Below are 16184 nucleotides of genomic sequence, written 5' to 3'. Positions count from 1 at the left end.
TTTTCATACGGAGGTAATATATACTTTTCCTTGCAGTTAACAACAAGCTGAGCCTGGTTCAAGTGATTCCACTCGACTACTTCAGATTCACTGTCGACATTTTTCACAGGGCATTTCCAGTCTGCAGATCATCAATGACTGCTCTTCTCAGTTTACAAGACCAGTTCAGGCATTTTGACAGTCTAATAAGAGGATACATAGCCATAGGATTTAAACGGTACAGCATTGTCATCTCATTTTTTTTCGCCTGCCCAAAAGACAACAACTAATTTGAGGATCATAAAACAAGAAACCATGATATTCCAATCATATTGCGTGGCATCATTGTTCAGCAGGTTCAGATACAAAGTAGCAGCACCAAAAATAGCTGAATGTAACATTTCAGTTCACACACATGGCATACAAATAAATTGTTGGAGCAGCAGGAAATCACCCCACCCGCCAGGTTCCATTTATTCGAATTGGGGAGCCAGACCAGAACTACAGGAATCCACATTCAGTTCTCCAACATTAAGCTCAATTCAACTGAGCACCACTTCGATCTGTCCCGTCGAACAGCCGATGCCATCCAGAACGGCGAGCCTCTCCTCGTCGCACCACGCGCTCTGCTGGCTCACCACCTCCCAGTCGCAGCAGGGCCCTTTGTCCTCGACGCGTCCCTGCTTGAGCAGTGCGACACGCCGCAGCGCCATGGATACCTCCACGGCGAACCTCACAAGGTGCATCTGCCTCTCCGTCCTCTGGAATCCAATGACAACCAGCTCCTTCAAATGGCGATGGCGCGAAGCCGAGGTCTCCCCCGGCACCTCCTGTCTCGGCTCATCTTCGCTGTGGGAGACATGCACATATAGGCTCTCAAGTAACGGCGCCGCCTCGATGAGCAGGCGCGGCCATGAGGCGTCCCATGAGGAAGGCACGTCGGCGACCAGCAGCCTTCTCAGGTTCGACATTGCAGAGAAGGGATTCTTCGGCATGATCCACATCTCTGGCCCAGTAAACCGCAAGACGAGATCCTTCACGGTGATGGCGCCTTGGAAGAACTGCACGAGCCGCTGAATCAAGAAGTCGCGATAGTGGCGGTTTAGTCCAGGTAAAACGCCCCCTTCCAGTTGGCCAACCGAGAAGGTGAGGCTCACGTGCGCAAGGCACGGGGCGGCGGCGGCGGAGCAAAGCAGCACGGTAGCTTCCTGGCTGGCGAGACTCTCGAGCTTCGGGAGAGACCGGATCTCGACCGACACGAGCTCGCCGCCGAGTACAAGCTCCCTGATTTCCGATTTGGGCGCGTCAAGAACCACCCTGCGGGCCGTTATCTTGATCTCGCATGAAAGGATGTGTAGCACTTGCAACTGCGGGCACGCGGCGACCGCTTCCTCGTAGGCGGCCGCCGGCGTGGGAACCGGCAAGTCTCGCAAGACGAGCGTGGTGAGCGCGTTGAATCCCCGGAGCGGCGGGGGCAAGCAGTTGGAAAGCTTGAGGCTTCGCAGTCGGGACTCGCCGGGCTTCCTGCTGATGAGGCCAAGAGGGAAGCTGTAGGCCGGCGGCTCCTGACGCGTGAGCGGCCCAGTAGGGGTGGCAACAACCTCTAGATCCCGGACGCCCCATGAATCGACGGCGTCCACGACCAGGCGGTTGATGCAGGCCGAGGTGCTGTAGGCGAAGACCTCGAGCGACAGCCTCTCCACGCGCCGGCGAGCGGGGCTGGCCAGGAGGCTCTTGACGGAGCAGACCATGGATCGCATGGCGCGGCGCTCGTACCGGGCGGCGATAGCCTCTAGAAGCCTCCTGTCAGACAAGGTCGAGCTGATTTTCGAATCCCTGGCGTCTTCGCGGAGGCGGAAGCATCGGTGGTAGCGCGGCGGCAGTATGTCGGTGACCTTGAGGTCCAGGACGGGGACCTCGCGGGGCAGGCTGGCCCAGCGCCTGGAGAGCGCAGCGGCGCCGAGCGCGGTGCGGGTGTCGAGGCGGCGCAGGATGTCAAGGAGCAGATCGTCGGGGAGGTCACCGAGGCGGTCCTCGTCCGCGCACAGCCGCCGGCGGCGGCGCGGGAGCTTCGTAGCAATCCTAGGCATTGGGGAACAAATTAGTGGCGATTGTTGGTGTTGGGTGGGGTGGGCTTGCGATTAAAAGGGGCATCGACTTGAAATTCAGCCGCGAAATCGAATTCGACCCAACAGGGGCTACGATTCGCTCTTCTAATCGGAGTTGAAATTGCGCTGCGATTTGGGTTAGAATCGGAGTGTCGCAGATCTGAATCGGAGGGGGAGTGGGGAGGGAGAGGGGCACGCAGCCACCGCTTTGCGGCGGCGGCGCTATGGTTTGGTTTGCGGATACCCTCGGGCCCCAGCATACAATTTTTTGGGTATCAAGGCCTGCGTCCAGCTAAGTTATGCAATCTCACACCCTGCTTTATTCATGACTCGAGTGTACACTTATATACAGATACAGTGAATAGAGAGAGCAGGGAGATCATGTGAGATACAACGGCATGGGCCGGTAATCCTCCTGGCATGCAGGGATAAGCACGCACGCAGTGCATGCCCGTTGGAGCTCCTGGCGACGCGGTCGTGGAGTTAGCCAGCTGAGGAACGTGGCGTAGTGGCATTCCAACACCCCCCGTAGTCGAAACGTGGGGTTCGTCGACGTTGAGACTGGACCGGAAGTCGAGGAAGATCAGCGTCGGTAAGCCCTTGGTGAAGATGTCGGCGAACTGCGAGCTCGTGGGGACGTGGAGGACGCGTATCTCCCCTAGCGCGACACGCTCACGCACGAAGTGAAGATCAATCTCAATGTGCTTCGTGCGTTGGTGTTGCACTGGGTTACTCGACATGTACACGGCGCTGATGTTGTCGCAGTAGACCACGGTAGCACGCGATGGTGGTTGATGTAGTTCGCCAAGGAGTTGGCGCAACCACACCGACTCGGCGACGGCATTGGCGACGGCCCGGTACTCGGCCTCGGCACTGGACCGCGAGACGGTGTTTTGCCGCTTCGATGACCATGTAAGGAGGTTGGAGCCGAGGTACACACAGTAGCCCGAGGTGGACTTCCATGTGTTGGGGCAGCCGGCCCAATCGGCGTCGGAGTAGGCGACGAGCTCAGTGGTGGTGTCGCGATGAATCCGAAGCCCAAGATGCGCCGTACCACGCAAGTACCGGAGCACGCGTTTCACGAGCTGGAAGTGGCAGTCCCTGGGTGCCTGCATGAACATACAACACTGCTGGACGACGTAGGAGAGGTCAGGGCGCGTCAGCGTGATGTACTGGAGGGCACCGGCCAAGCTGCGGTAGAGAGACGGGTCGTGGAAGAGCGGCCCGGTGTCGACGGAGAGCTTGGCCAACGTGTCGACCGGAGTGGAGAGAGGCTTGCAATTGAGCATGCCCGCACGGTCGAGGATCTCCAGCGCGTACTGTTCATGGGAGAGGAACAATCCGCGCGCCGTGGAAATTTACTTGAAACGGGAGGTAAATACTGAAGGAAATATGCCCTAGAGGCAATAATAAAGTTATTATTTATTTCCTTATTTCATGATAAATGTTTATTATTCATGCTAGAATTGTATTAACCGGAAACTTAGTACATGTGTGAATACATAGACAAAACATAAGTGTCCCTAGTATGCCTCTACTTGACTAGCTTGTTTATCAAAGATGGTTATGTTTCCTAACCATAGACATATGTTGTCATTTGATGAACTGGATCACATCATTAGGAGAATGATGTGATGGACAAGACCCATTCGTTAACTTAGCATTATGATCGTTATAGTTTCATTGCTACTGCTTTCTTCATGACTTATACATGTTCCTCAAACTATGAGATTATGCAACTCCCGAATACCGGAGGAACACTTTGTGTGCTATCAAACATCACAACGTAACTGGGTGATTATAAAGATGCTCTACAGGTGTCTCCGATGGTGTTTTTTGAGTTGGCATAGATCAAGATTAGGATTTGTCACTCCGATTGTCGGAGAGGTATCTCTGGGCCCTCTCGGTAATGCACATCACTATAAGCCTTGCAAGCAATGTGACTAATGAGTTAGTTGCGGGATGATGCATCACGGAACGAGTAAAGAGACTTGTCGATAACAAGATTGAACTAGGTATGGTGATACCGACGATCGAATCTCGGGCAAGTAACATACCGATGACAAAGGGAACAACGTATGTTGTTATGCGGTTTGACCGATAAAGATCTTCGTAGAATATGTAGGAGCCAATATGAGCATCCAAGTTCCACTATTGGTTATTGATCGGAGATGTGTCTCGGTCATGTCTACATAGTTCTCGAACCCGTAGGGTCCGCACGCTTAATGTTCGATGACGATTCGTATTATAAGTTTATGTGATTTGATGTACCGAAGGTTGTTCGGAGTCCCGAATGAGATCACGGACATGACTAGGAGTCTCAAAATGGTCGAGACATAAAGATTGATGTATTGGACCATGTTGTTCGGACACCGGAAGTGTCCCGGATGGTTTTGGATAAGCCGGAGGGGTTACCGGAACCCCCGGGGAAGTAATGGGCCTTAGTGGGCCTTAGGGGAGAGAGAGGGCAGGAGCCAGGAGGTGGCGCGTGATACGTCCATTTTGCATCATGCTTTTCTATCGATATGTATTGCATTATGGGCTGTTATTACACGTTATGTCGCAATACTTATGCCTTTTCTCTCTTATTTTACAAGGTTTACATGAAGAGGGAGTATGCCGGCAGCTGGAATTCTAGGCTGGAAAAGGAGCAAATAATAGAGACCTATTCTGCACAACTCCAAAAGTCCTGAAACTCCACGGAAGTTATTTTTGGAATTAATAAAAAATACTGGAGGAAGAATTAACCAGAGGGGGCCCACACCCTGGCCACGAGGGTGGGGGCGCGCCCTACCCCCTGGGCGCGCCCCCTGCCTTGTGGGCCCCCTGGCAGGCCTCCGGTGCCCATCTTCTGCTATATGAAGTCTTTTACCCTGGAAAAAATCATAAGCAAGCTTTCGGGAAGAAACTCCGCCGCCACGAGGGGGAACCTTGGCGGAACCAATTTAGAGCTCCGGCGGAGCTGTTCTGCCGGGGAAACATCCCTCCGGGAGGGGGAAATCATCGCCATCGTCATCACCAATGATCCTCTCATCGGTAGGGGGTCAATCTCCATCGACATCTTCACCAGCACCATCTCCTCTAAAACCCTAGTTCATCTCTTGTATCCAATCTTTGCCCCAAAACCTCAGATTGGTACCTGTGGGTTGCTAGTAGTGTTGATTACTCCTTGTAGTTGATGCTAGTTGGTTTATTTGGTGGAAGATCATATGTTCAGATCCTTTATGCATATTAATACCCCTCTGATTATGAACATGAATATGATTTGTGAGTAGTTACATTTGTTCCTGAGGACATGGGAGAAGTCTTGCTATAAGTAGTCATGTGAATTTGGTATTCGTTCGATATTTTGATGAGATGTATGTTGTTTCTCCTCTAGTGGTGTTATGTGAACGTCGACTACATGACACTTCACCATTGTTTGGGTCTAGGGGAAGGCATTGGGAAGTAATAAGTAGATGATGGGTTGCTAGAGTGACAGAAGCTTAAACCCTAGTTTATGCGTTGCTTCGTAAGGGGCTGATTTGGATGCATATGTTTCATGCTATGGTTAGGTTTACCTTAATACTTCTTTTGTAGTTGCGGATGCTTGCAATAGGGGTTAATCATAAGTGGGATGCTTGTCCAAGAAAGGGCAGCACCCAAGCACCGGTCCACCCACATACCAAATTATCAAAGTAACGAACGCGAATCATATGAGCGTGATGAAAACTAGCTTGACGATAATTCCCATGTGTCCTCGGGAGCGTTTTCCTTCATATAAGAGTTTGTCCAGGCTTGTCCTTTGCTACAAAAAGGATTGGGCCATCTTGCTTCACCTTATTTACACTTGTTACTTGTTACCCGTTACAAATTACCTTATCACAAAACTATCTGTTACTGATAATTTCAGTGCTTGCAGAGAATACCTTACTGAAAACCGCTTGTCATTTCCTTCTGCTCCTCGTTGGGTTCGACACTCTTACTTATCGAAAGGACTACGATAGATCCCCTACACTTGTGTGTCATCAAGACTCTTTTCTGGCGCCGTTGCCGGGAAGTGAAGCGCCTTTGGTAAGTGGAAATCGGTACGGAAAATTTTATATAGTGTGCTGAAATTTACCATCACTTGTTACTATGGAAAACAATCCTTTGAGGGGTTTGTTTGGGGTATCTTCACCTCGTCCGGAACCACAATTAGCTACCCCTTAACCTACTGAACCTACAGAAAATGTTTACTTTGAAATTCCTTCGGGTATGATAGAGAAACTGCTAGCTAATCCTTTCACGGGTGATGGAACATTGCATCCCGATTTACACCTAACCTATGTGGATGAAGTTTTTGGATTATTTAAGCTTGCAGGTATGCCCGAGGATTTTATCAAGAAGAAGGTATTCCCTTTATCTTTGAAGGGAAAGGCATTGACATGGTTTAGGCTATGTGATGATATGGGATCATGGAACTATAACCGATTGAAATTGGAATTTCATCAGAAGTTTTATCCTATGCATCTTGTTCATCGTGATCGTAATTATATATATAATTTTTGGCCTCGCGAAGGAGAAAGCATCGCTCAATCTTGGGGGAGGCTTAAGTCAATGTTATATTCATGCCCCAATCATGAGCTCTCAAGAGAAATGATTATTCAAAAATTGTATGCTCGTCTTTCTCTCAATAATCGCTCCATGCTCGATACTTCTTGTACTGGATCTTTTAGGATGAAGACTATTGAATTCAAATGGGATTTATTGGAAAGAATCAAACGCAACTCTGAAGATTGGGACCTCGACGAAGGTAAGGAGTCAGGTATAACACCTAAGTTTGATTGTGTTAAATCTTTTATGGATACCGATGTTTTCCGTGAATTTAGCACTAAATATGGACTTGACTCTGAGATAGTAGCTTCTTTCTGTGAATCCTTTGCTACTCATGTTGATCTCTCTAAGGAGAAGTGGTTTAAATATAATCCTCCCATTGAAGTAAAAGTAGTTGCACCTATTAAAGTTGAAGAAAAGACTATCACTTAAAATGATCCTGTTGTTCCTACTGCTTATATTGAGAAACCACCTTTCCCTGTTAGAATAAAGGATCATGCTAAAGCTTCAACTGTGATCAACAAAAGTAATATTAAGACACCCAAACCCCCTGAGAAAATTAAAGTTGAACCTAGTATTGCTATGGTTAAGGATCTCTTGTCTGATAATATTGATGGGCATGTTATTTCCTTCTGTAATGAAGCTGCTAGAATTGCTAGAACTAATACTAAAAATAAACATAGAACTATTGTAGGCATGCCTGTTATTTCTGTTAAAATAGGAGATCATTGTTATCATGGCTTATGTGATATAGGTGCTAGTGCAAGTGCAATACCTCATTCCTTATACAAAGAAATTATGCATGATATTGCACCTGCTGAGTTAGAGGAAATTGATTACAATTAAGCTTGCCAATAGAGACACTATTTCACCAGTTGGGATTGTTAGAGATGTTGAAGTCTTGTGTGGGAAAGTTAAATATCCTGCTGATTTTCTAGTTCTTGGTTCCCCACAAGATGACTTCTGTCCCATCATATTTGGTAGACCCTTCTTGAATACTGTTAATGCTAGAATAGACTGCGAAAAGGATGTTGTTACTATTGGTTTGGGGGATATGTCTCATGAGTTTAACTTTCTAAATTTCGTTGACAACCCCGTGATGAGGAATTTCCTAGTAAAGATGAAATTATTGGTCTTGCTTCTATTGCCGTGCCTCCTAATGATCCTTTAGAACAATATTTGCTAGACCATGAAAATGATATGTTTATGAATGAAAGAAGGGAAATAGACGAAGTATTCTTTAAACAGGGACCTATTTTGAAACACAACTTGCCTGTTGAAATCCTAGAGGATCCTCCTCCACCCAAGGGTGATCCCGTGTTTGAGCTTAAACCATTACCTGATACTCTTAAATATGCTTATCTTGATGAGAAAAAGATATATCCTGTTATTATTACTGCTAACCTTTGAGAGCATGAAGAAAAGAAATTATTGAAAACTCTGAAGAAGCACCGTGCTGCTATTGGATATACTCTTAATGATCTTAAGGGCATTAGTCCCACTCTATGCCAGCACAAAATAAAATTGGAGAAAGACGCTAAACCGGTCGTTGATCACCAACGACGGTTAAATCCTAAGATGAAAGAAGTGGTAAGAAAAGAGATACTAAAGCTTCTAGAGGCAGGTATAATTTATCCCGTTGCTGATAGTCAGTGGTAAGCCCTGTCCATTGTATCCCTAAGAAGGGAGGTATCACTGTTGTTCCTAATGATAAAGATGAATTGATCCCGCAAAGAATTGTTATAGGTTATAGAATGGTAATTGATTTCCGTAAACTAAATAAAGCTACTAAAAAGGATCATTACCCTTTGCCTTTTATTGATCAAATGCTAGAAAGATTATCCAAACATACACATTTTTGCTTTCTAGATGGTTATTCTGGTTTCTCTCAAATACTTGTGTCAAAAGAGGATCAAGAAAAGACTACTTTTACTTGCCCTTTCGGTACCTTTGCTGATAGACGTATGCCTTTTGGTTTATGCAATGCACCTGCAACCTTTCAAAGATGCATGCTGGCTATGTTCTCTGATTTTTGTGAAAAGATTGTTGAGGTTTTCATGGATGATTTCTCCGTTTATGGAACTTCCTTTGATGATTGCTTGAGCAACCTTGATCGAGTTTTGCAGATATGTGAAGAAACTAACCTTGTCTTGAATTGGGAAAAGTGCCACTTTATGGTTAATGAAGGTATTGTCTTGGGGCATAAAATTTCTGAAAGAGGTATTGAGGTTGACAAAGCTAAAATTGATGCTATTGAAAAGATGCCGTGTCCCAAGGACATTAAAGGTATAAGAAGTTTCCTTGGTCATGCCGGTTTTTATAGGAGGTTCATTAAGGACTTCTCTAAAATCTCCAGGCCTCTGACTAATCTCTTACAAAAAGATATTCCTTTTGTCTTTGATGATGATTGTGTAGAAGCGTTTGAAATACTTAAGAAAGCATTGATTTCTGCACCTATTGTTTAGCCGCCTGATTGGAATTTACCCTTTGAAATTATGTGTGATGCTAGCGATTATGCTGTAGGCGTTGTTCTAGGACAAAGAGTTGATAAGAAATTAAATGTTATCGAATATGCTAGTAATACTCTAGACAATGCCCACAGAAATTATGCTACTACTGAAAAAGATTTTTTAGGGGTTGTATTTGCTTGTGATAAGTTCAGACCTTATATTGTTGATTCTAAAGTAATTGTTCACACTGATCATGCTGCTATTAAATATCTTATGGAAAAGAAAGATGCTAAACCTAGACTTATTAGATGGGTTCTCCTACTACAAGAATTTGATTTGCATATTATTGATAGAAAGGGAGCTGAGAACCCCGTTGCAGACAACTTGTCTAGGTTAGAGAATGTTCTTGATGACCCACTACCTATTGATGATAGCTTTCCTGATGAACAATTAGCTGTCATAAATGCTTCTCATACTGCTCCATGGTATGCTGATTATGCTAATTACATTGTTGCTAAATTTATACCACCTAGTTTCACATACCAGCAAAAGAAAAAGTTTTTCTATGATTTAAGACATTACTTATGGGATGACCCACACCTTTATAAAGAAGGAGTAGATGGTGTTATTAGACATTGTGTACCTGAGCATGAACAGGAACAGATCCTACGCAAGTGTCACTCCGAGGCTTATGGGGGACACCACGCTGGAGATAGAACTGCACATAAGGTATTGCAATCCGGTTTTTATTGGCCCACTCTCTTCAAAGATGCCCGTAAGTTTGTCTTGTCTTGTGATGAATGTCAAAGAATTGGTAATATTAGTAGACGTTAAGAAATGCCTATGAACTATTCACTTGTTATTGAACCATTTGATGTTTGGGGCTTTGATTATATGGGACCATTTCCTTCCTCTAATGGGTTCACACATATTTTAGTTGCTGTTGATTACGTTACTAAGTGGGTAGAAGCTATTCCAACTAGTAGTGCTGATCATAACACCTCTATTAAGACGCTTAAAGAAGTTATTTTTCTGAGGTTTGGAGTCCCTAGATATTTAATAACTGATGGTGGTTCACACTTTATTCATGGTGCTTTTCGTAAAATGCTTGCTAAGTATGATGTTAATCATAGAATTGCATCTTCGTATCACCCACAGTCTAGTGGTCAAGTAGAACTGAGTAATAGAGAGGTCAAATTAATTTTGCAAAAGACTGTTAATAGATCTACAAAGAATTGGTCCAAGAAAGTTGATGATGCATTATGGGCCTATAGAACTACATATAAAAATCCTATGGGGATGTCTCCGTATAAAATGGTTTATGGAAAAGCATGCCACTTACCTCTCAAACTAGAACATAAGGCATATTGGGCCATTAAAGAGCTCAATTATGATTTCAAACTTGTCAGTGAGAAGAGGTTATTTGACATTAGCTCACTTGATGAATGGAGAACCCAAGCCTATGAGAATGCCAAACTATTTAAGGAAAAAGTTAAAAGATGGCATGACAAAAGGATACAAAAGCGTGAGTTTAATGTAGGTGATTATGTGTTGCTATTCAACTCTCGCCTAAGATTTTTTGTAGGTAAACTTCTCTCTAAATGGGAAGGTCCTTACATTATCGAGGAGGTCTATCATTCCGGTGCCATAAAAATCAACAACTTCGAAGGCACGAATCCGAAGGTGGTGAACGGTCAAAGAATCATAAATGTTGAAACTAATGTTATTGAAACCGTAACCCTGGAGGAATACATAAGGGACACTTTCCAGAATGTTTCAGACTCCGAAAAGGAATAGGTACGTGGTACGGTAAGTAAACCGACTCCAAAACAGTTCTAATGGCAATTTTTCTCTGTTTTGGAATATTTAAGAAAATAGGAAAATAAGAAGTAGTCCGGGAAGGACACGAGACGTCCACGAGGGTGGAGGACGTGCCCCCTGCCTCATGGGCACCTCGTGTGCTCTCCGCACTCCGTTTTCTTGCACGATACTTCCTTTGGTCAGTAACAATTCATTATATAATCTCCCGAAGGTTTTGACCACCGTACCACGCAAATATCCTCTGTTTTTGTTTCGAGCTGTTTCTGCCGCAGATTAGAGCAAGATGTCCTCTCAAGAGTCAGTCGGGGAGAGCCAGGTGTCTAATCCGACACCGGGGCCAAGAGCAAACAGTGATGCTGACCACTTTGGGCCATCAACGGAGGAAGAGATGGAGGCCGACTTGAAAAGGATAGATGCCATGGAGAAGGATCAAGAAGTTACTTCCCGTTTCCGAGCCGGATTCACGATGGGGGAACTACAGAGCTCAGCTATTCCAAACTCGATCATCCCCTCCAATGTCATACTTCTCTCTTATGAAAATATGGAAAAGAGTGTTACTTGTTCTCCCACAACTATGCAACATCCATGGGTGAAAGGAGCTTTAACCGTCACGGGTAAGCTCCGTAAGGAAATAATGGACCTCAATCAACAAGTCAATAAGCTCGAGGAGGAGAATCGTATCCCGAGGGGCATCATCGCAAGAATATCACATCACCACCTCCGAAGAAAGAGATATAATCACATGGGTATGGGCACTCCCCTTGGCAACTGCCAAGCTTGGGGGAGGTGCCCCGGTATCGTAACACCATCACACTCCTATCTTTACCGCTTTTCTTAGTTTGATCATTTTAGTAATATCTCGATCTAGTAGAATAAAAGTTTTAGTATGATCTAGTTTTGAGTTTTGCCTTATGATCCTTCCATGTAATCGAGTCAGTGAGCTATATATAATAAAGATTAGTGTTGAGTCAAGGGCTTGATTATCTTTCTATGATCGAGAGGGAATAAAAAGAAAAGAGAAAGAATAAAAAGAAGTTAAGAGATCATATTGATCTTATGGAGAGTAATGACTTCACATATAAAGAGTATGATGAATAAAAGTTGTTGAGAGTTGACAAACATAGTTTTGGTCATCGTTGCAATTAATAGGAAGTAATAAAGAAAGAGAGGTTTTCACATATAAATATACTATCTTGGACATCTTTTATGATTGTGAGCACTCATTAAAATATGACATGCTAAAGAGTTGATGTTGGACAAGGAAGACAACGTAATGGGTTATGTTTTCCTATATCCAAAATAAAGTATATTGCCATGGATCATCCAACATGTTGAGCTTGCCTTTCCCTCTCATGCTAGCCAATTTCTTTGCACCAAGTAGAGATACTACTTGTGCTTCCGAATATCCTTAAACCCAGTTTTGCCATGAGTGTCCACCATATCCACCTATGGATTGAGTAAGATCCTTCAAGTAAGTTGTCATTGTGCATGCAATAAAAATTGCTCTCTAAATATGTATGATTTATTAGTGTGGGGAAAATAAGCTTTATATGATCTTGTGATGTGGAAGAAATAAAAGCGACGAATTGCATAATAAAGGTCCATATCACAAGTGGCAATATAAAGTGACGTTCTTTCGCATTAAGATTTTGTGCATCCAACCATAAAAGCACATGACAACCTCTGCTTCCCTCCGTGAAGGGTCTATCTTTTAATCTTGTCTTACACCTTATATAAGAGTCATGGTGATCTTCAACTTTCCTTTTTACATTTTATCCTTTGGCAATCACATTGTGTTGGAAAGATCCTAATATATATATCCAATTGGATGTAAGTCATCATGAACTATTATTGTTGACATTACCCTTGAGGTAAAAGGTTGGGAGGCAACACTATAAGCCCCTATCTTTCTCTGTGTCCGATTAAAACTCCATACCCATAAAGTATTGCGTGAGTGTTAGCAATTGTGAAAGACTAAATGATAGTTGAGTATGTGGACTTGCTAAAAAGCTCTTATAATGGCTCTTTCCGATGTTATGATAAATTGCAATTGCTTCAATGACCGAGATCATAGTTTGTTAGTTCTCAATGAAGTTTCTGATTCATACTTTACATTGTGAATAGATTATTACTTGAGCATAAGAAATCATATGACAATATCTATATATGTTGTTGTTATAAGAATGATCATGATGCCCTCATGTCCGTATTTTATTCTATCGACACCTCTATCTCTAAACATGTGGACATATTTTTCGTTATCGGCTTCCGCTTGAGGACAAGCGAGGTCTAAGCTTGATACGTCCATTTTGCATCATGATTTTCTATCGATATTTATTGCATTATGGGCTGTTATTACACGTTATGTCGCAATACTTATGCCTTTTCTCTCTTATTTTACAAGGTTTACATGAAGAGGGAGAATACCGGCAGCTGGAATTCTGGGCTGGAAAAGGAGCAAATATTAGAGACCTATTCTGCACAACTCCAAAAGTCCTGAAACTCCACGGAAGTTATTTTTGGAATTAATAAAAAATAATGGAGGAAGAATTAACCAGAGGGGGCCCACACCCTGGCCACGAGGGTGGGGGGCACGCCCTACCCCCCTGGGCGCGCCCCTGCCTCGTGGCCCCCCTGGCAGGCCTCCGGTGCCCATCTTCTGCTATATGAAGTCTTTTAATTACCCTGGAAAAAATCATAAGCAAGCTTTCGGGAAGAAACTCCGCCGGCACGAGGCGGAACCTTGGCAGAACCAATCTAGAGCTCCGGCGGAGCTGTTCTGCCGGGGAAACATCCCTGCGGGAGGGGGAAATCATCGCCATCGTCATCACCAACGATCCTCTCATCGGGAGGGGGTCAATCTCCATCAACATCTTCACCACCACCATCTCATCTAAAACCCTAGTTCATCTCTTGTATCCAATCTTTGCCCCAAAACCTCAGATTGGTACCTGTGGGTTGCTAGTAGTGTTGGTTACTCCTTGTAGTTGATGCTAGTTGGTTTATTTGGTGGAGGATCATATGTTCAGATCCTTTATGCATATTAATACACCTCTGATTATGAACATGAATATGATTTGTGAGTAGTTATGTTTGTTCCTAAGGACATGGGAGAAGTCTTGCTATAAGTAGTCATGTGAATTTGGTATTCGTTCGATATTTTGATGAGATGTATGTTGTCTCTCCTCTAGTGGTGTTATGTGAACGTCGACTACATGACACTTCACCATTGTTTGGGCCTAGAGGAAGGCATTGGGAAGTAATAAGTAGATGATGGGTTGCTAGAGTGACAGAAGCTTAAACCCTAGTTTATGCGTTGCTTCGTAAAGGGCTGATTTGGATCCATATGTTTCATGCTATGGTTAGGTTTTACCTTAATACTTCTTCTATAGTTGCGGATGCTTGCAATAGGGGTTAATCATAAGTGGGATGCATGTCCAAGAAAGGGCAGCACCCAAGCACCGGTCCACGCACATACCAAATTATTAAAGTAACGAACGCGAATCATATGAGCGTGATGAAAACTAGCTTGACGATAATGAAGGAAATATGCCATAGAGGCAATAATAAAGTATTATTTATTTCCTTATATCATGATAAATGTTTATTATTCATGCTAGAATTGTATTAACCGGAAACATAATACATGTGTGAATATATAGACAAACAGAATGTCACTAGTATGCCTCTACTTGACTAGCTCGTTAATCGAAGATGGTTATGTTTCCTAGCCATAGACATGAGGTGTCATTTGATTAACGGGATCACCTCATTAGGAGAATGACGTGATTGACTTGACCCATTCCGTTAGCTTAGCACTCGATCGTTTAGTATGTTGCTATTGCTTTCTTCATGACTTATATATGTTCCTATGACTATGAGATTATGCAACTCCCGTTTACCGGAGGAACAATTTGTGTGCTACCAAACGTCACAACGTAACTGGGTGATTATAAAGGTACTCTACAGGTGTCTCCGAAGGTACTTGTTGGGTTGGCGTATTTCGAGATTAGGATTTGTCACTCCGATTGTCGGAGAGGTATCTCTGGGCCCTCTCAGTAATGCACATCACTTAAGCCTTGCAAGCATTGCAACTAATGAGTTTGTTGCGAGATGATGTATCACGGAACGAGTAAAGAGACTTGCCGGTAACGAGATTGAACTAGGTATCAAGATACCGACGATCGAATCTCGGGCAAGTAACATACCGATGAAAAAGGGAACAAACGTATGTTGTTATGCGGTCTGACCGATAAAGATCTTCGTAGAATATGTAGGAGCCAATATGGGCATCCAGGTCCCGCTATTGGTTATTGACCGGAGACGTGTCTCGGTCATGTCTACATAGTTCTCGAACCCGTAGGGTCCGCACGCTTAACGTTACGATGACAGTTATATTATGAGTTTATATGTTTTGATGTACCGAAGGTTGTTCGGAGTCCCGGATGTGATCACGGACATGACGAGGAGTCTCGAAATGGTCGAGACATAAAGATTGATATATTGGACGACTATATTCGGACACCGGAAGTGTTCCGGAGAAGTTTCGGATTAAACCGGAGTGCCGGAGGGTTACCGGAACCCCCCGGGGAAGTATTGGGCCTTAGTGGGCCTTGAGGGGAGAGAGAGGGCAGTAGCCAGGAGGTGGCGCGCCCCCTCCCATGAGGAATCCTAGTTGGACTAGGAGAGGGGGGCGCAACCCCTCTTTCCCTCTCCCTCTCCCTCTCTTTCCTTCCCCCCCTCTTTTCCTAGTTGGACTAGGAAAGGGGAGTCCTACTCCTACTAGGAGAAGGACTCCCCCCTCTCCTTGGCGCGCCTAGGGCAGCCGGCCTCCCCCTTGCTCCTTTATATACGGGGGCAGGGGGGCACCTCTATACACACTTGATATACGATATTTTAGCCGTGTGCGGTGCCCCCCTCCACCATATTACACCTCGATAATACCGTCGCGGAGCTTAGGCGAAGCCCTGCGTCGGTGGAACATCATCATCGTCATCACGCCGTCGTGCTGACGAAACTCTCCCTCAACACTCGGCTGGATAGGAGTTCGAGGGACGTCATCGAGCTGAACGTGTGCTGAACTCGGAGGTGCCGTGCGTTCGGTACTTGATCGGTCGGATCGTGAAGACGTATGACTACATCAACCGCCTTGTGATAACGCTTCCGCTGTCGGTCTACGAGGGTACGTGGACAACACTCTCCCCTCTCGTTGCTATGCATCACCATGATCTTGCGTGTGCGTAGGATTTTT

The 16184-nt window shown here is 44.7% G+C and overlaps 1 protein-coding gene across 1 annotated transcript; it reads right to left on the bottom strand.

The window, feature by feature from the left end:
- Window positions 1-269: 269 nt before the first annotated feature.
- Window positions 270-2381, bottom strand: LOC109746209 (uncharacterized). Its single transcript, XM_020305338.4, has one exon. The coding sequence runs from the start codon at window positions 2067-2069 to the stop codon at window positions 522-524; it is 1548 nt and encodes a 515-aa protein (XP_020160927.1). The 5' UTR covers window positions 2070-2381; the 3' UTR covers window positions 270-521.
- Window positions 2382-16184: the final 13803 nt, after the last annotated feature.

Source organism: Aegilops tauschii, chromosome 1, assembly GCF_002575655.3.
Source record: "Aegilops tauschii subsp. strangulata cultivar AL8/78 chromosome 1, Aet v6.0, whole genome shotgun sequence".
In the NCBI taxonomy this organism is placed as follows: Eukaryota; Viridiplantae; Streptophyta; class Magnoliopsida; order Poales; family Poaceae; genus Aegilops; species Aegilops tauschii.
The sequence above is the reverse complement of the archived record's forward strand: the minus strand, read 5'-3'. Positions and strand labels throughout refer to the sequence as shown.

Bases quoted from the DNA above. Each gene is read 5' to 3' on its own strand.
- LOC109746209 (XM_020305338.4), bottom strand. From the start codon at position 2,069: ATGCCTAGGATTGCTACGAAGCTCCCGCGCCGCCGCCGGCGGCTGTGC.